Source organism: Nicotiana tabacum, chromosome 20 (genome assembly GCF_000715075.1).
Source record: "Nicotiana tabacum cultivar K326 chromosome 20, ASM71507v2, whole genome shotgun sequence".
In the NCBI taxonomy this organism is placed as follows: Eukaryota; Viridiplantae; Streptophyta; class Magnoliopsida; order Solanales; family Solanaceae; genus Nicotiana; species Nicotiana tabacum.
This window is the reverse complement of record NC_134099.1, coordinates 101,582,085-101,601,620: the sequence shown is the minus strand read 5'-3', so window position 1 is coordinate 101,601,620 and position 19,536 is coordinate 101,582,085. Positions and strand designations below refer to the sequence as shown.

The 19,536-nt window shown below is 39.1% G+C and overlaps 1 protein-coding gene and 1 pseudogene across 1 annotated transcript; one reads left to right on the top strand and one right to left on the bottom strand.

Moving 5' to 3' along the window:
- The first annotated feature begins 10,386 nt into the window (after positions 1 to 10,386).
- On the top strand, positions 10,387 to 14,288 carry LOC107795096 (uncharacterized). The gene is made up of 4 exons (XM_016617678.2): positions 10,387 to 10,511; positions 10,876 to 10,970; positions 12,352 to 12,626; positions 13,204 to 14,288. Exons 1-4 carry the CDS (start codon positions 10,482 to 10,484, stop codon positions 14,007 to 14,009), a joined length of 1,206 nt encoding a protein of 401 aa, XP_016473164.1. The 5' UTR covers positions 10,387 to 10,481; the 3' UTR covers positions 14,010 to 14,288.
- LOC107795097 (cytochrome P450 81Q32-like) lies at positions 13,348 to 16,679 on the bottom strand (annotated as a pseudogene).
- Positions 16,680 to 19,536: the final 2,857 nt, after the last annotated feature.

The window sequence follows — 19,536 nt, the reverse complement described above, 5'->3', positions numbered from 1 at the left end:
TGACAAGTTGGTATCGGAGCCTAGGTTACATAGGTCTCACGAGTCATGAGCGGGTTTAGTAGAGTCTAGCGGATCGGTACGGAGATGTCTGTACTTATCTTCGAGAGACTGCATAACCTTTAGGAAAAACTTCACATTCTTGAATTCTTAGAGTGTGACATTGATTCAGCTTGAAGCTTAACTCCTTGAATTCCTTCCATGCATTCGTGTGCGCACATGAGCGTTCTGTCAGCTGTGCATCGACGACTTGTGATTTCTTGAATGAGGGGCGAGATGTGATTTTTGTGAGTTAATGTTGGGCCAGTCTGGAGTACTTGAGGTCAGGCTTTGCTTGTAGCTTGAGCACTGAGGTGTTGATTATGTGAGCATGTGCTTTTGGATTTATATGTTCGGTAGTGTCCCTATTGGTTGGAATGATGGATGGATGGCTACATGATGAGCATGATGTAACTGTGAGATATGTTCATATGATTTGAATGTAGGAGAAGGGTCTGCTTGAGGATAGAAAGAACTATTGGTGCTTGATTTCCATCTCGATTTAATGTATAGCCCCGGGTTATGGGTATGTGAAGGATCTTTTCATGTTGTCTAGTTGGGGAATGAAGTAGATTTCATGTTACGATATGAGTTCGGACTCAGGAAGATTAAGTGATTGCGTGATGTTTATGACGGTGGACAGGTATGAAGAGATGTCAGTTTGAGGAAAAGTAGGTAAGTTATCTCCTACGGTGTGTTCTAAGGTTTGTGTGACCCCTATGTTGTTGGTTGGGAGTCCTCTTTACCAGTGAAATATATGTGTGTTGTTGCAATTTGAGCTTGGGTCGCTTATAAGTGTGGGTTTGTCTATTATGAGGATGAATGTGAAATTTGTAGATGATTTGAAGTACTAGATGGTTTGTGTTGCACGAGCTTATGAAGGATTTATTTTAACCTCACCATGGTATTATGGCAGTAGTAAAGTATGGGCATTGTGAGTTTTGTGTGTTTTGACCTATGGCTTTGAGCCAAGTGGGGGAGTCTGCTATTGATTAGTTGATTGCACAGTTATGTGTCGTATTGGTTTCAGTTTGAGGTATATTAGTGAACTAGTTGTGGCTTGTAGGGGTTGAGATCGAGGATGGCTCAAGTAAATGAAATTTTAATAAAGGTTATGTTATGCTCTGTAGGTGTATAATAATCACGGAATGACTTGAGTTGTTATTGGTAAAGGATGTTCGGTGCTTAGAGCAGGAATTTATTTGGTTGCATTACAGTGGGGTTACTTCCATAGGTGTTGTTGTTCTAATGGGTCACAGGTCGTTCGGTTCATTGATCAGTCTAATTGAAACCTGAGTAGAGTAGATGACTCCCGAGAGTGATTTTGAAGGATTCAAGATTTACATATAGTAATTGGAGATCTTCAGGATGTGTATTTAGCTAGAAACTGAGGTTTACATTGGAGTATGTCAAGACTTGTGACATTTCTATATCATTAGGGATTCTATACATCAGTATCAGGAAGGTGAAGGTAATGGCTTTAGAATCGCAGGAAGTCTCTTTCGGGTAAGTATTTTGAATGCGGTACTTTTGGGAATATTCAAGAGAGAGTATTCAGCAGCTTATGAGCCTTAGATGGTGTAGTTTCATATTTGAGTCTCGTGTGGTGAGTCTGGGTTGAGGGTTGCGGTATTATGGCAAGAAAAATTATTAATTTGAAGGTAATTTAGAAGGAACTTGGATAAATAGGATATCTTGGTAATAGGTCAGATTGGCATGGTAAGGGATATGATTAATTCTTTGGGGGTGCTTATGAGGTAATGAGTTTCTACAGGTGTTCATGGCAATTCTCTTGGGTTTTGGTGACCTACGTAGCTTGGTTGAGTTAGAAGGATTCAATCCTGACGGTTTGGTTTTGTGCAAATGGAAGTCGGAGAGTTCTTGATAGTTTCTACCACTGTTAGAGATGTATATTTTCTACTGGCATGAGGAGCATGTGATGTATAGCAATTTTCTCTAGATTGGATTAAATGGAAAGTTCTTAGCTAGTGGAGTACGTAGTTGTTTGTGGCTCGAAAGGGATTATGAAGTCCTCATATTTGTCATAGGATGGCATGGTATATGCGGTATGTTGTGCAGGGTTGAGATTTTCATGTGTAAGGTCACGGTTCAGTTATTAAAGGAAGGTCATAAATTCTTAGGCAGCACAGACAGTTTCAGATGACTAGGTAAATGATATTACGAATTGGTGCGGGTTGATGAGGGTAAACATTTCAGAAAAAGGCAATGTGTTTGAGTTAAGTGTACTTCCTTGGTATTGCGGCACTCTCTTGTTTGATCGACTACTGATATTCGAGTCTGCTTGGTAGCCTAGAAGAATTATAGGAGTATCCCTCGTGGAATGATTGGGTATTAGAGGTGTGTTATATATTCGAATGGTGGAATTGGGATCAGATATGGTGATTAGTTGTGGTTGTGGGTTGTGGGTCACGCATATTGGCCTTGTATGGTGACTATCAGGGGTTTGGAGACCCGGGTGGATCCTGTATGCTTAGTATGTTAGATTTTGATGTGACATTGGATATAGATTGGTCGTCTCTGTATCGTGTTATTTTGGACTGTTGGGCTAAGATGGCGACGTTGGCTATGTCGAGGATGCCACTGATTGAGTGGCGAGATTCGACGGATTATGTTCGCAGTAGGGTGATTTTTATATTTGAAGACCCAGCGGATGGTTGGGAAGGGTTGTCTTTCTTATTTGGTCTTTGCGAGGGATGTTAGTACAGAAACTCCAACCATTGATTCAGTTGCGGTGGTGAGGAATTTTCTGGATGTGTTTCCTGCTGCCGAGCATGCCGCCGGACAGGGTTGTTGATTTCGGTATTGATTTGGTGTCGGACACCATATCGTATGGCACCGGGGGAGTTAAAGGAGTTGAAGGAGCAGCTTCAGGAACTCCTTGATAATGGGTTCATTGATAGGCCAATATGGATGTGTTTTCTGCATTGAGTAGGCTTTGTTGACTTCGAGTTGCTATTGTTGAGGGATGTGCTGATTCGATTGTTATTGAGCATATTAGTATTCTGGGGTGATCTATGAGTTACGTTTCCGTGTTGCGGGAAGTTATGATTTGTTGGTTATATGCACATATGGTGCAGTTTCATTTGGACTTTATAGCAGAATTTGAGTAAGACGGGTATTTGGGTGATGCATGATTGATTGCGTATTGGTTATGTTCTTTCGGTTTGTGTGGTGTTATGTCATTCGCTTCTCCGTAGTTATGGTAATGCACTCTGGGTCCTTGATGTTGAATTCCGAATGGTTATGGATTTTGAGCAGGGTGGCTCGAGGTATATAATGCAGACCAACGTTTGGATGAGGTACCGCGTTGTAGTGAAGTTATGTGGAGGTATGACCCTTCGGGTTAGATTCGTGTGTTCTGGTTCTGCGAGGTGTGATGGGTTCTTAGCATTGTGTTGTAGTAGTACTGGTGAGCTTACTCTCTCATTTGATTCACTTTCCATGATTTGAGTACATTTGGACTGTTGCTTATTGGTGCACGGGTTGCACAGATTGTGGCTTGAGATTATATCGATGTGTCATGTCACTAGAGTAGTCATGTTGGATGATATGAGGTCATTGAGATCTAGAATGAATACTATAAGATCCGATTTCAGCATGTTGAAATAATAATATCGATGTTCAGCTTAGAAATTTACTATGGTCCTTCCCAAAGGAGAGAGAGCTTCATGAATGGTTGATCTGATGAATAGTTATGACTTTCTGCGTGTTTCATTCATCATTGACAGTATACGAAAGTGTTGGAATAAGGCTTTATTTGATAAGAGGTTTATCGTCGGTATTCGGTTATTTTGAGCAACTGTTGTGATTAGAAGTTATCGATACAAGTATTTGAGTCACGTTGTATCATGCAATTGCATCTAGGGTTGCAGACATGGTTTGTTATAGCTTGTTCAGACTTATTCAGAGTATAGATGTGAGGTTCTGATCTTATAGATAATTTCGGAAGTGGAAATTTGGTTCTAAGGTGCATGGGCATGGTTGGTTTGCGAAATTTCAATCATGTTGCGTTATCAGACCTATATGGGATAGGGTGACGTGGGATCACCCCCGAGTATGTGCATGGTAAGGTTATTCAGCAAGTTGTTGGCTTTTGGAACAAATCTGGGCACGTTCGAGGATGAACGTATGTTTAAGTGGGGGAGGATGTAACGACACGACCGGTCATTTTGAGCATTTGCACTTCGCTCGCTAGTTCTCGAGCATGACTAGCCCCGTATGATCTATTATGACTTATGTAAATCGTCGGTTTTGGTTTTCAGGATAATTGGAATAGATTTGGAAGAACAATTCTCAGCTTAAAGCTTCAAATTTGAAAGGTTTGACCAAGTTTTGACTTTTTAGTATTCGAACTCGGATTTGGATTTTTATGATTTGGTTAGCTCTGTTGTAGATTTAGGCTTGAATTGGCAAAATTGGAATTTTGGCGTTCTCCGGTTGGCAGTGGAAATATTGATATCAAGGTCGGATTGGAATTCTAAAAATTGGAGTAGGTCTGTTGTGTCATTTGTGATGCGTGTGCAAAATTTCAGGTAATTCGGATAAGGTTTGATCGGTTTTTGCATCGCTTGCGGGATTGGAAGTTTTGGAATCTCAGGCTTGAATCCGATGATGATTCGATGTTTTGATGTTGTTTTGAGTATTTCGAAGGTTGGAACAAGTTTGAATGATGTTATGGGATATGTTGGCATGCATGGTTGAGGTCTCGAGGGACTCGAGTGAGTTTTGGGTGGTTAACGGATCAATTCTTGGCTTTGGAAGTTGGCAGATTTTCTGGTATTTTGTTGCAGAGAAATCCTTCTTCGCGTTCGCGAGAGGGCTCTCGCGTTCACGAATGGATAATGAGAGGGGCATCCTAGTTGTGCTTCGTGTTCGCGATGTAGGTCCCACGTTCGCGAAGGTGTGGGAGTTCAAGGCTACGCGTTCGCGATGGGTGTTCTGCATTCGCGTAGGGTCGAGCTGGATGGTCTTCGCGTTCGTGAGTGGGCCCTCGCGTTTGCAAAGAAGGGGATTTGGTCTGAGGAAGCTTGTGCTTCGTGAACGCGAGGGAGATGTCGCGTTCGCGAAGAAGAAAACACATGGGAAGAATGTTTAAGTTCAAAAACGAGGGTTTTGATCTATAACTTCAAAATTCATTAGAGAGATCGGGAGAAGGTGATTTTGGAGAGAATTTTCAGAGGATTGATTGGGGTAAGTGTTCTTCACTCAAATTTGGTTAAATCCCATGATTATGCCTTGATTCTTATCATTTAATTTGGGAATTTGGGGTGAAAATTTGGGGAAAATGGAAGAAGGTTTGGAGAGTTGATTTTGGGGATTTGGATGGCCAGTTTATGTCCGATTTTGGTGAATTTGGTATGGGTAAACTCCTGAGCGAATGAGTTTTTAGTTTTGTGACATTTATCAGATTCCAAGACATGGGCCTGGGGGACCGAGTTTGAGCAAATTCGGGATTTTTGGTCTAAATTGATAATTCTCATATGGTTTTCATTCCTTTAGCGTATATTGATGAAAATATAGTGATTTTGGTTAGAGACGGAGAATTTGGAGGCCGAATCGAGAGGCAAGGGCATCGCGGGCTAGAGTTTGGCTTGGTTTGAGGTAAATAACGCTTCCAAACTTGGTTTTGAGGGTTCGAAACCCCGAAATATATGTTCTATAATTACTATTGAGGTGACGCAAATGCCAAGTGACGGGAATGTGGGGGTGCACCGTGAGAAATGCGCCGGGATCATTCCATGGCACCGCTTAGTGGCTCTTCTTGCTGATATATGTGTTGCGATTATGTGACTAAGTTATGAGCTATATCATGCTAATTATCATGTTAAGGCTTCACGCCGATACTGTTGAGACCGAGAGGTCATTTCTTACTGTCATATCATTAGCTTCATTGATATTCTGTACTCAATCCTGTTCATGCATATTATATCATGTCTCAGTCTCGGTTATTGTTATTTGGCATATCATATCATTGTTTCGGGCTAGTATCATGGCATTTTGAGCCCGTGTGTGTGAAATTGGAGAGTGATGACTGAGTGAGGCTGAGAGCCTGATATTGAGTGACAGTTATGGGATCGGGTTGCATGCCGTAGCGATTATGTTGATGATTATGATAACACTTGGGTTGTAGGACCCCTCCGGAGTCTATAACACACCCGTAATGAGTGCAGTTGATATATTCAGGGATGAATCTTCCCTTGGTATGGAGATGGATCTTCTCCATGAGGCTGGTTGGCATATTCCTCTGTACTGGATGACTGTTGTCAGTGATATGTATATATTCCGGGATGGATCTTCCCTAGGCCTTGTGAGCCATATGCAGTACTGAGTGGTTGTAAGGTTGTTATTGTTATTATGTGGAGATGGATCTTCTCTATAGGCTGGAATGGCCTTCCTCAGTACTGGGTGACTGCTGTCAGAGATGTATATATTCCGGGATGGATCTTCCCTGGCCGTATGAGCCATATACAATACTGAGTGGATGAGCATTTGAGATTGTGGGCACATGAGGCACTCAGCATGGTGCATTTCATACAGCATGTGCATTGGCATGTAGACGTAGCAGAGTTACACATCCTTACCCTGTATATATCTGCCCAGTTTTACTATTCAAGCTATTTATTTAACTGAAAGCATGCCTACATTTCTGTACATCATTTATGTTACCTTTGATGAAGTTGAGTTCGTCACTACCTATCAGTCCAAAGGTTGGACTTGTTAATTACTGAGTTGGTGTACTCACGTCACCCCCTGCACCTCGTGTGTAGATTCAAGAACTTTGGATCCAGTGGTGGTGGTTGATCGAGGCTTCTGGCTTAGGAGATTAATGAGGTATCTGCACGACGTTCGCAGGCATTGGCTCTCCACCTTACTTACCAGTTGTATTTTAGTTGCTCCCTTAGACATTATATTAGACTATGTATTTTTCTTACACGCTCATACACTCAGTGACACCCTGGTTTTGGGCCGGATTGTAATTATTCTTGGAATTTCTTATGTTTCAAAGAGTTCTTTAACTGTTAAAATCTTCCGTAAATGTTTTTTTTCAAACTTATTATTATCGTGCTGAATGTTGAGTTGAGGCTGGCCTAGTTTCACAATAGGCGCCATCACGACGGGTCGGGTTTTTGGGTCGTGACATATATTCTCTGCAGGGATATGTGTCTTAGTTATCATTTTCAAATCAGTAAACGCCTCTGGCATTTGATTTGCTATATTTTTTAAATGGATGATCTTCTGGACCTCCTGATTATATATAGGGGTACGTGGATCGAAATGAGATAATAATGAAACTTTTCACACAATTTCTCTTTTGATTTCCTTTTTCTCTCCCCCTAATTGTGGGAAATTTGTTTTATCAAACTGATAATCTGCAAATCGAGCAGTAAATAAATTTCCTATCAATGGTTCAAGACAGTGAATAACAGATGGTGATTCAAACCCAACATATATTCCTATCCCTCTCTGTGGTTCAATCTTACTGCGCCGTGGTGGTGCTACTGACACATATACAGCACATCCAAAAATTCGTTGATGGGCAATATTTAGTTCATGACCAAAAATTAATTGTGACAGAGAATATTTATTATAATACATCGGTCTAAGACGGATAAGTGATGTTGCATGTAAGATAGAATGACTCAAACAGTAGTGTGCAATTTTATTTTCATAAGTAGTGGTCTTGCTATCAATTGCAAGCGTTTAATAAATAACTCTGCAAGGCCATTTTGAGTAATAAGCTACAAGATGTTCAAATTGTATCCCAACTGATAGACAATAATCATCAAAGCTTGAGATGAGAATTCTCCAGCATTATCAAGGCGAATATCCTTTATAGGATAATCTGGGAATTGTGCCCTTAATCGAATTATTTGGGCTAATAGCTTTGCAAACGTCAGTTTGCGATATGATAGTAGGCACACATGAGACCATCTTGAAGATGTGTCTATTAGGACCATAAAATATCTAAACAACCCATTTGGTGGATGAATAGGTCCACATATATCCACATGTATACGCTCTAAAAAGGCAGGGGATTCAATGCCAACCTTCATTAGTGATGGTCTAGTGATCATTTTGCCTTGATAACAAGCATCACAAGAAAATTCATCATTTGTAAGAATTTTCAGGTTCTTTAATGGATGCCCGCTCGAATTTTCAGTAATTCGTCTCATCATTATTGATCCAGGATGGTTTAAACGGCCATGCCAAAGCACAAAAGTATTTGAATCCGTAAACTTCTGGTTTACGATAAAGTGTGCTTCAACTATACTAATTTTTTAATAGTATAAGCCAGAAGATAATGTTGATAACTTTTCTACAATGCATTTCTAGCGAGAAATATTGTTTGTAATACAAAGATATTCCACGTTCATTTCATCTATTATCTTAACATGATATCCATGTCGGCGACTCAACAAGTTTCTTCGGGACTTGGAGGAGAACAATGCATTATCTATAATAAGATTTGTTCTCTTAGACAGAAATATAGTGGCTCTTCCGGAGCCTTAAATCAAACTTATATTACTAGAAATTGTTAAAATATTTGCTTTTTCCTTATGCAAATAGAAAAGTATTTTTGATCTTTGAATATGGCATGAGTTGTTCCACTATCAATTTCACAAATATTTTTATGATTGGTCTTTGATCCAAACATAATTTGAGGATTATCTATATTCTTCAAAATAACATAAACAAAATATAAACATCATTATCAAAGCATAACTTTTATTTATGTATAACAATTACATAACCATACTATCTATCACAAACAACAAAAATTAAAATATTTACATTTCTACAGATTCACCGCTGATCACATGACTTGTTCTCCTTCTGGGAGTGTAAAGTAATCAGCTACATCCAAATGCATGAAGTCTAAATTATCTTCAGAAATAAAATTTACTTCAGTATTTTTCTCTATCTTCTTTAGAGAGGCTTGATAAAACTCAACCAGGTGCTTTGACGTACGACAAGTACGTGGCCAGTGCCCTTTTCCTCCATATCTATAGCATGCATTTTCTGCATTTGGTGCTTGCACCGCTTCATGCTTTTGTTCCTTCCTTTTTCATTGCTGGTGGTGAGGAGGGTTCTTTGGTGCATTAGTATTACCATAATTAAGTTTCCTCCCCGACCACGGCCATGACCACAACTGGGGTCATGACTTCTTCCACGTTTAGCTTGTGAAAATTTGTCTCATTCACTTCAGGGAATGGACAAGAACCAGTAGGTCAGCTTTCATGGTTTTCATTAATATCCCATTATCTCGGCTACAAGAAGATGTGAGATAAGTTCAGAATACTTTTTGAATTCCTTCTCTCGATATTGCTCTTGTAGGAGCATATATGAGGCATGAAAAGTGGTGAAAGTTTTCTCCAGCATATCACGATCAGTAATATTATCACCACATAATTTTAATTGCAAAATAATTCTGAACACAGCGAATTATACCCACTAATAGATTTAAAATCTTGTAGCCTTAAATAGTCCAATCATATCGTGCTTGTGGAAGAACGACTATCTTCAGGTGATCATATCTGTCTTTCAAATTATTCCACAGTATGACTGGATCTTTAACAATAAGATATTCCATTTTCAGGCCCTCATCAAGGTGATGACGTAGGAATATCATTATTTTGACACGATCTTGATTTGATGCCTGATTTTTGTCCTTGATGGTATCTGCCAGACCCATTGCATCAAGATGAATTTTAGCATCAAGCACCCAAGACATGTAGCTTTCCCCGATATATTCAGGGCTACAAATTCAATTTTAGAGATATTTGACATTATTAGAAAAAGAAAGTTCGTACCTCTGATACTTTTAACGTACTTGCTTGAGATGGCAGAGTCTCGTGCTGATAACATGTTATAAAATAAAGACTGTAAGGTAAAGACAAGTATAGAGAGAAACTAATAGATTATTTAACTTCAAACGTATGTACATAATGAACAGAAAACTCCTCTATTTATAGAAGAAAGGAAGCAGTTGCGAGGCTTTTGAGGAAGCAGTTGCAAGACTTTTCAACAAGTAGTTGCGAGACTATTCTTGAGTTGTTTGTAAACTGTCTGCATGAGCTGCTTGAAACCTGCCTGTTTAATAAGAAGCTCCTGCAAATCATTTTATTGAGTTGCTTGCAACCTACCTGCATCAGCTACTTGTAGATAAACTTCAACAGAGTACTAAATGGATAATGTTCTTCAGAAGATTATCTATAGCGGAGTAATAAATAGATCCACAATATAATAGTTTCGTAATAATATCCTTCGTTATTTACATTGTTATTTCAAAACGACCTCGCTTATTTTCGTATATTACACCAACTTCCCTACTTGTTTCCCTCAAATCAAATACGACGCCGCAAAATTTTCAATTCAGGTTTGCAGCAAGCTCAAACTTCAGCAAACAACGACCAAGCTCCTCTATGGCCTCTCTCTTCCAAAAATTTCAAGAGGTACCCTCCTCGCCCCCCCCCCCCCCGGGTTTCTCACTCAAGTGAAACTTCTTTCAAATGTATAAACTTGGAACAGGAACATGTAATTTTTATGGATATTAAACGGTTCATATATAAGAGTTTTATTTTTAATTTATGTTGGGTTTTTTGGGTTCTTCCTTCCTCTCAAAAAGAATTAATTTTTTTTTATTTGGAGAGTTAAAATGCATTTCTTTTGATTAAGATTTTTGCAAATACTTTTAACTATTAAAGATTGTGATTTATAATTTTTTCTTCTAGTCCTATGATTCTATAATGTGGTATGTACTTTGTATTGAATATTAATACAATTCATCTCCTGATAAAGTTCTGGAACAAATTTTAGGCCGTTAAAGTTCTTGCAAAAAGCCCCACATTTGCTAAAGATCCAAGGCATCTTCAGTTTGAAGCTGATATAAACCGTCTCTTCCTTTACTCTAGGTAAGAATCATAACATACTTAAAAAAAGTAATGCTAATATATAGGATGTTTTTTTTTTCCTTTTTAAGGATTAAAGTTATATACACTGCCATTGCTAAGAAGGGGATCCTTGGCTTGGTAAAGTTGCCTCCATGTGACCAGGAGGTCACGGGTTCGAGCCGTGGAAACAGCCCCTTGCGGAAATGCAAGGTAAGGCTGCGTACAATAGACCCTTGTGGTCCGACCCTTTTCCGGACTCCGCACATAGCGGGCTGCCATTTTTGTTTTACATTGCCATTGCGAAGATTTTCTTACACTATCCGTGTATTTTGACCTTTTAGAGAAGATTGCTTCCCGTCTTTTTAAACTTACCAATTAGTGTTTGTAAAAAGAGTTACTTGAAGTTGCCTTTTAAGTGACCTGATGGTGTAAATATTTTTTACACTATGCACGTGCATAAAACTTATACTCTTCGTGTAAACAGACAGGTGAGACAAATACAACTTGCTGTATTATTTATAATTCGGTCAATAAACTAAGGTAGGCTAATTTAGGTTTTATCTGCACTCCATGAAATGTACTGCAAAAACATAGCTTTAGCATTGATGTCTGTACCAAGAATTGGCAGATCTAAGCTGTTCAATTGGCTGTATATAGCACTTTTCCTCGTAAAACTATTTTCTATGAGTAATTTGACCGACCAGGTTGCGCTGTTTCACGTCTATTGAAAACAACCTCTTTACCTGCACAAGGTAGGGGTAAGGTTGCGTACTCACTACCCTCCTCGAACCCTACTTGTGGGATTACACTGAATTTTTTGTGTTGCTGCGTTTTTCATGTAAATACAATAGTTTTTTATTTGAAATTTAAATATGCACTTTATGAGATTGAAATGAATTTGTTTTAACCTGTGGAAAGGAAAGGTTTTGTTAGGATATTTTATATTTTTTTCTGGTCATCTCATCTTTTGTTTGAATGACAGAAGTTAAATTTTTTTGTTGAGTAAGATTTTGTGTCCGCCCTATCAAACTTGTGAGCAGCCGGTTGGGTATTTTGAGGATTGTTTTGCTGCTTTCAGTTCTTTTAAGAGCTAGGATATTACTTGAGTCATCAATCAGCAATCCTTGTTCTACTTCTACATTTTCCTTTTTGTTTCTTCTTTAGATAACTGTAGATTTAACGATCTGCAATATTTACTGGTTCAAAGAAAGGAGGGGGGGGGTGCGGAGATTGCATTATACTATTGTCCTCTAAGGCTCTTGTCTATGTCAGATCAGATGAAATTGTAAGCTCTAACTAACTTCTTTTATGACTGGAATCACTTATGAAACATATGATAGTAAAAATTGCATACATCTTTTCTGCAAGTTTCATCCTTGCCATGATAAACTTCATTTTTCAGTTACAATCGTTTGGGAAAGGATGCCGTTGAAGCTGATGCTGAGGAGATTATTGACATGGCTGGCAAGGCCTCCTTAGCTGATCAACAGAAGCAGGTCCAAGACAATGTGCATAACCAGATTAAAAACTTTTGCAAGCATATGGATCACATATTACTCCCTGATCTTAATGTCAAGGACAAACAGGACACATCATCTCCCGAAAATAGTCCTTCTCCCCGTCGCAGTGGGCTCGGCCTTGCTATTGGTAGGACTGCTCCATTAAAGGACCACATCGGTAAGAATCTTGAGCTGAAGTTTCCGCAGCACCTTTTATATATGTGGCTTTTCTAAAATTTGTTTAGAATTGTCATTAGTTCCCAACTTTAGCAACGTGTTGGCAACCCTTTATGTCCTGCTTTTGTTATGTTATGTTAGATTATGAAGATGAATTTTAACTCCTAGCCATATTGTTGGTGTTGCATTGTTGGTTGTTAACTATTTAGCTTACCAAAAATAGAATTGAAACAAATATCAGGCTAATGGTGTTTCTTAGGACTTCTGGAATTTTTTGACTAAAAAGTTGTGTCTTAACATTTTGGTAAATGGTAGGGACATAAGAGTCCATGTCCTGGAAAATTGGACCCATAGGTAATTGTAGGACGGTTCTCATGGATTGCGTTCAATATAAGCCCTTGGAAAGTGGGGTATAACATAAAATTATAGTTACAGAAACTTTTTGGTGGTCTCACATAGATTATATTCAAGCTTTTTGGTAATCTTGGATAAAGCTTTTCTTTCTCACAGCAAGTGTTGATGACTTCGCTTAGCTGCATTGCCCCTGGATTTTGATTACTAATATGTTTTCAGCACAGCTATACCTGAAACCAAGCCATTGACACGCATAGAGATTTCACAGAGTTTAAAGGATCTTATGGGCTACACTTTGGAGGTCAAACCGTCTCAAATTCCACATGAGGATGCTGGGCAAGGTTTATTCTTACATGGTGAAGCTGATGTTGGTGCTGTGCTAGCATTCTATCCTGGTGTAATCTACTCCCCTGCATATTACCGCTATATTCCTGGATATCCAAGAGTTGATGCCCAAAATTCGTATTTGATCACACGATATGATGGAACTGTGATAAATGCGCAGCCCTGGGGTGCCGGTGGTGAATCTCGGGAAATATGGAATGGTTCGTCCCTTCCTGAACCTAAGCACAACATGCAAGTTGATGAAAAAGGTTCTGAGCGAATTTGGAGAATGCTCAGTAAACCATTGGATGGAACACGTCTAGGTGGCAACCATGAAGTTTTGGAAAGGAGAAACCCTCTAGCCTTTGCTCACTTTGCCAACCACCCAGCCAAGGACATGGTCCCCAATGTTATGATATGCCCTTATGACTTTCCCCTCCCAGAGAAATACATGAGGTCCTATATACCAAATATTTCGTTCGGAAATGGTGAAGAAGCAATGAAAAGGTTTGGCACATTTTGGTTCAAATGGAAGTCCGGCAAGAATGGATCGGATGTCCCTGTTCTAAAGACGCTTGTTCTTGTGGCAACTAGAGCAATTTGCAATGAAGAGATTCTTCTGAACTACAGATTGAGCAACTCAAAGCGAAGACCATCATGGTACGCTCCAGTGGATGAGGAAGAAGATCGAAGGAGGTGGAGCTAAGATGAAAATGATGAATGATGCATGTTGAAGTGTACCAATCATGAAAGCAAATGCTTTTGTGTACACGAAGCCGAGAAGGCAGTGAGGATATTTATTTTGGTGACTCCCATCCGGTTCCCTTTTAGTTTTCCATCTTTTTGAAAGGTTTGCTTGTATAACCTGTTCAGAAAATATTATACTGAGTTGGACAACATAGTTATTGTGCTTTGCACTAACGGTGAATACTTATTTTTACATGAGTTACAGAATAAACGTAAAAGGAATCCATCATTCTGATTGCTTATGAAAGTTACGCGCCTTCATTTTCTTGTTTAATGTTGGATGATTGCTCCTGCTTCTGTGATTATATATATATTTCTTAATGACTGGTAACTCACTGATCTACTCTACAGCCACAAAAAATTGATGGGAATGTTGATCTGGTGCAGTCATCAAAACTTTGTTATACCCAGAATTTCTTTGTTCGTTCTTCATCGCCTCCTATGAGTGGTCAAACATGGTCAGCTTTAATTACATTTTGAACATACATGGCGAGTCATAACCACTATAACGGTGAGCTCTTGTTTGATGAATGCTGATGCATGCTCGTACGTGAGGATTCACTTCAATGCATAAATTGAGCCATATTTGTATTCAAGTATGGCACAAACTAAGGCACAAGGTGTAACATAAATTAGATGTTAGCAACTAAAAGTTTGGGATTGCAACGTACTAGCAGTTGTATTAGCAACTAAGAAGATATAAGCTACAACAGGAAGCCAGCCCTCTGCAAGAATTACTGATCATGTTCTGTAAGCTGTGAACAATTAGCAGACTACTTAAATTTAGATGTTACTTTTTCCTTAGTTTTATGTACTTAGTGTAGATAGACAAATGTTGTGTTGTTTTTCTGTGTTTATTAGTTTTGTTTGAAAAGAAAGCTCAGGGAAGAAACTTGATTACAACTAAGCAAGAAGGTTAACAATATTTTGTCGTGGCATACATCTTGCTAGCAATGGTATAGCCTTAGGCATAGTGAGTCCAGGTCCTCCAGTCATGTCAACCAGCTCTTCACTTGTTCTCTCCCATTCAAAACACTGAATAAGTGATCCCAATGCCAAACTAGCTACATGCATTGCCAAATTCTCACCTGGACATCCTCTCCTTCCATATCCAAATGGCATTAGCCTGAACCCATCTCGTTGCCCTTTGATATCGAAAAACCTTTCAGGCTTAAACTCATTTGGCTCTTCCCATGTCTTATTATCATTCTGTATTGCCCACATATTCACCAGCAACATTGTCCCAGGGGGGACACGAAAACCTCCAACGACACACTCATCCGAGGACTCATGTGGTACAAGAATTGGAACAACTGGGTACATTCGGAGAGTTTTATTTATGATTCCATGGAGATAAGGGAGTTGAGAAAGGTCTGAGTCATCAAGTAATCTTGATGACTCTCCTATAAGTGTCTATTTCGTTTTGAGCTTTCTTTAGTGCCTTAGGATTGTTCAGAAGAAGTGATAATGCCCACTCCATTGTGCTAGCTGTAGTATCTGTCCCTGCTGATAACATGACTTGTCCCATGCCCCTTATCACTTCATCTGTGTAATAATCAGGTTCTGAATCTTGGAGTGATAGAAGAACATCAATCATGCTGTTGTTCTTTTGCTCAAAAGAAGATCCCTTTCTGTTGTTTTTGTGCTCTTCAATCAAATCTTGCATGAAGTTATCCCTCTTCTCCTGTAATAACTTCAGCTTATCTTCAAGTTTGTTTGCTCCTATCCAGTTAAGAAGTGGCACAAAATCTCCTATATTTGTTGCACCACTCAATTGGAAAGTTTCTGCAACAATCTCTTTAAAGCTCCTAGATTCCTCCACAGCAGAACCACCATAGTATCGTTTCCCAGCAATCATCATCATCAGAATGTTCAGTGTCATCTCAAAGAAAGCCGCTTTCATATCCACTGTGTAAGAAGCTCCGTCATTGGTTTTACCCCTAACGAGTCGTTGAAGCAGCGATCGAACCTCAACTCTATAGATGTCAGCGAACATTTGAATTCTCTGAGTGGACAAGATTTCATGAGTAGCAATCCGTCTTAGGTTGCGCCAATGTTGGCCATAGGAGGCCCAAACAAGGCTGGTATAATTGTAACCAAGATGCTTTCCAGCTAGCAACCTTGGACGGTTGGCAAAGACGATGTCATTTTTGGTGAAACATTCCTCTGCAAAAGAAGGGGAAGAGACAAGGAGGACAGGGCGCGATCCAAATCGGAGGAAAAGCAAAGGACCATGTCTTTCTGAGATCGTAGCTAATGTTTTAATGGGTGGTTTCTTGAAGAGATATAGATGCCTATTATGGGCAAAGAAATAAAGGGACTTGGTGGGAGATTATGAAATTTTCTGAGGAAATGGTTCTTTAGTAAGTAAAGGTAAGTGAAGATGAGGCTGTAGTATGAAATCTCCATGGTGATGCAGAGACAATCAAATAAAGACTTTGCAGTAATTATAAATAACAAGAATACTCAACTTTGCTTATTGGATTTCCTTTTTGAACGAGGTTTTAGGTTAACTTAGTTTCTGGCTTGAGGCTTAGTCCTTTTCCAGGAATTGAATAAGGCCAAAGCTAGGCTGATATTTTATGGAGTGCAACTTTGATGCAGGAAGGCTTTAGTATATACTATGTGTTGTTATCAGCATATTTGACATTTTCATCTGTGGACGGCTAGGTGCCACTTTTATGTAACAAGTGTGGTTTGATAATTTGTTGTTGAGTTTAATTTTTGTGCACTAACAATGTATAACTTTTTTATACCATCAGGTCCATATGACTTACTGTAATAACTTTATAATAAGCGTGTTTAGTAATAGAAAGTAACGTAAATGACAGGTTATAACAAGTTAAAATGTACTGATAATGTAAAAATCAACTAAACCATGGTGTTTATAAGCTACACCCCATCTTGATTAGAGTCCGAAACTTAAATATTATTTTTTTGGACTCAAAGTACATTAATAAGTGTAAAAAAAAAATTATTTTTCTATATATAGCGTCCAAATACAAGACGGTATACCTTAACGGTAACTTTTTACCGTTAAGGTATAGCGTCTTGTATTTGGACACTATATAGCATGATGATTTGACTACCATATATAGCATTTTTTATTCATACGCTACATATAGCGTCCAAAAAAAATTGATATACCCTGATTTAAATACTGCCCTTCGTCTTCTTCCCTGACCAGAAATCCTTTCCCCATTTTTTTTAACCCCCTGCTTCTGTTCCCCCCCCCCCCGAACCACTGCTCGTTTTTTTTTTTTAAAAATTGCGGGCCCCTTCCGTCACACAAAAGATTAAGAACGTAGGTCCCACATCGTAGTAGAACATTGTATTATTGTGGTTTAACTCCTTCGCCTTCAAATTTTCACACAAAACAATCACTACATCGAGGTATTTCGATTTATTTTATGTCCAAACTTGTATAATAATGTATATTAGTTGATTGAATGTGTTTCCATGTCATTTTGTGTTTTATTTGCGAAACTAGTATGTTATATTTATCCAGACTTAGATATTAGTATTCTAAAAAAATAAAATTGAGATTTAACTTTTTATGTTAATATCCGAATTTAGATATTATTATTTCCGTGTCGTTTGTGTTTTATTTGCGAAACTAGTATGTTAAATATATTTTTGTGAATGTTATGTGATTAAAATGTATTTGTTGTTTATATTTAGTTTATTTATTAGCGTAGTAAAATGTAGAAACTTTTAGCGTATTAAACTGTATAGTATTTTAGCGTAGAATCCATGTAGTTTAAGTATTTCTTATACTGGTAGATGAAAATATATACTTTGTACAATTAAATAATGAAAATACTGAATTTGACACACATAATTATTCATGATAGTTTGGTGCTACTGGGCCTCAAATATCGAGTCTGGAACCCAATAGGTATATATATTTTGTACAATTAAATAATTAAAAATTAAGAATTTAAATTATAAAATAAACATACACAAAATAATCAAAATATTGAATTTGACACACATAAATATTCATGATAGTTTGGTGCTACCGGGCCTCAAATATCAAGCCTGGATTTCAATAGTTATATATACTTTGTACAATGAAATAATAAACATACAATTAATGTTGTTTAATTTACAGTTGACGACATGGACGCGCCTATACATCCCGGCCCTTACTCTCGTGAGCTATTAGTGCTTCAGGGCGATCATAAGTCTGCCCATATATGGGAGGGAGAGTTACTGTCCCAGACTCTCCGCGCTAGGAGATGGGCGACCTGTGGGATTTTCTGAGGCCCAGAGATCTCCACAAGCGTGTAGTCCATCGCCTTCAGGATACGGGATTCTATAGGATTATTGAGATCGGGGGGATACAGGTTGACTGGGCTTTGATCACGGCATTGATTGAGCGGTTGCGACCGGAGACACGCACTTTTCACCTGCCCATTGGCGAGGCTACCATCACGCTGCAGGACGTTGAGGTTTTATATGGCCTGCCCATTGATGGCATGGCCGTTTCACTGCCTATTGCTATGAGATCTATGTCGCGTGATGCTTATTTGGACATGCTGCAGCAGCTCACGGGTTTCAGGCCACAGGACGAAACTGCATCATCGGGTGCTAATCAGTTGACTTTGACCCCTATTAGACAGTACCTGGAGGTACTCCAACCCGATATCACCGACGATACAGAGGAGGTACATATCACTCGGTATATGAGGTTTTTGTTACTTCTTCTATTTGGAGGGGTCTTGTTCCCGAACACTTCGGGGAACCTAGTCAGCCTGAGATTTTTGCATCATCTTCAGCTGCTATATGAGTTAGCCTATTACAGTTGGGGTGCTGTTGTTCTCGGCTACATGTATAGGCAGATGTGTCGGGCGAGCATGGGCACTCAGAGAGATGTTTGTGGTTTTATGACGCTTCTACAGGTGACAACATATTCAAATAATTTGTTCATCAGTTCCAACTCTACCTAGTTGGAATTTATCTTAAACCTTACGCCAACTTTGTATGTTAGGTTTGGGCCTGGGAGCGGTTCTTGCAGTTTCAGCACCTCGACCACAATTACCTCCTAATGTAGCACCTCCGTTTCTCCCTCTAGCCAGGAGGTGGGTTTTTCTCCATACACTTTCACGAGAGTATGATGCTCATCATAATCTCCCCCTCTGCAGGAATATGTTGGATTTGATGGAGGGCGCACAGGTAAATATGTACCTAAACTTACTTGGTATAGATTAACTTAGTGTTGCACATACTCACGTTTCATGTTCTTATTTGATAGTTCATCTTGACGCCATACAACGACGATTTGATAGCTTCCCTGTCAGCTTATTGCTCGGCCGGCCGATTGATTTGTAGCACTTCTGCCCCACTCATATGCCTCGATATTGTGGAGCATCATGCCTCGGAGCGGGTACTTCGATAGTTTGGCCGCCCACAGTATATACCGAGGGGGCCTATATGGGAGCCTACACATTATCAGAGGGACGATCGTTGCATGGCGGACGATG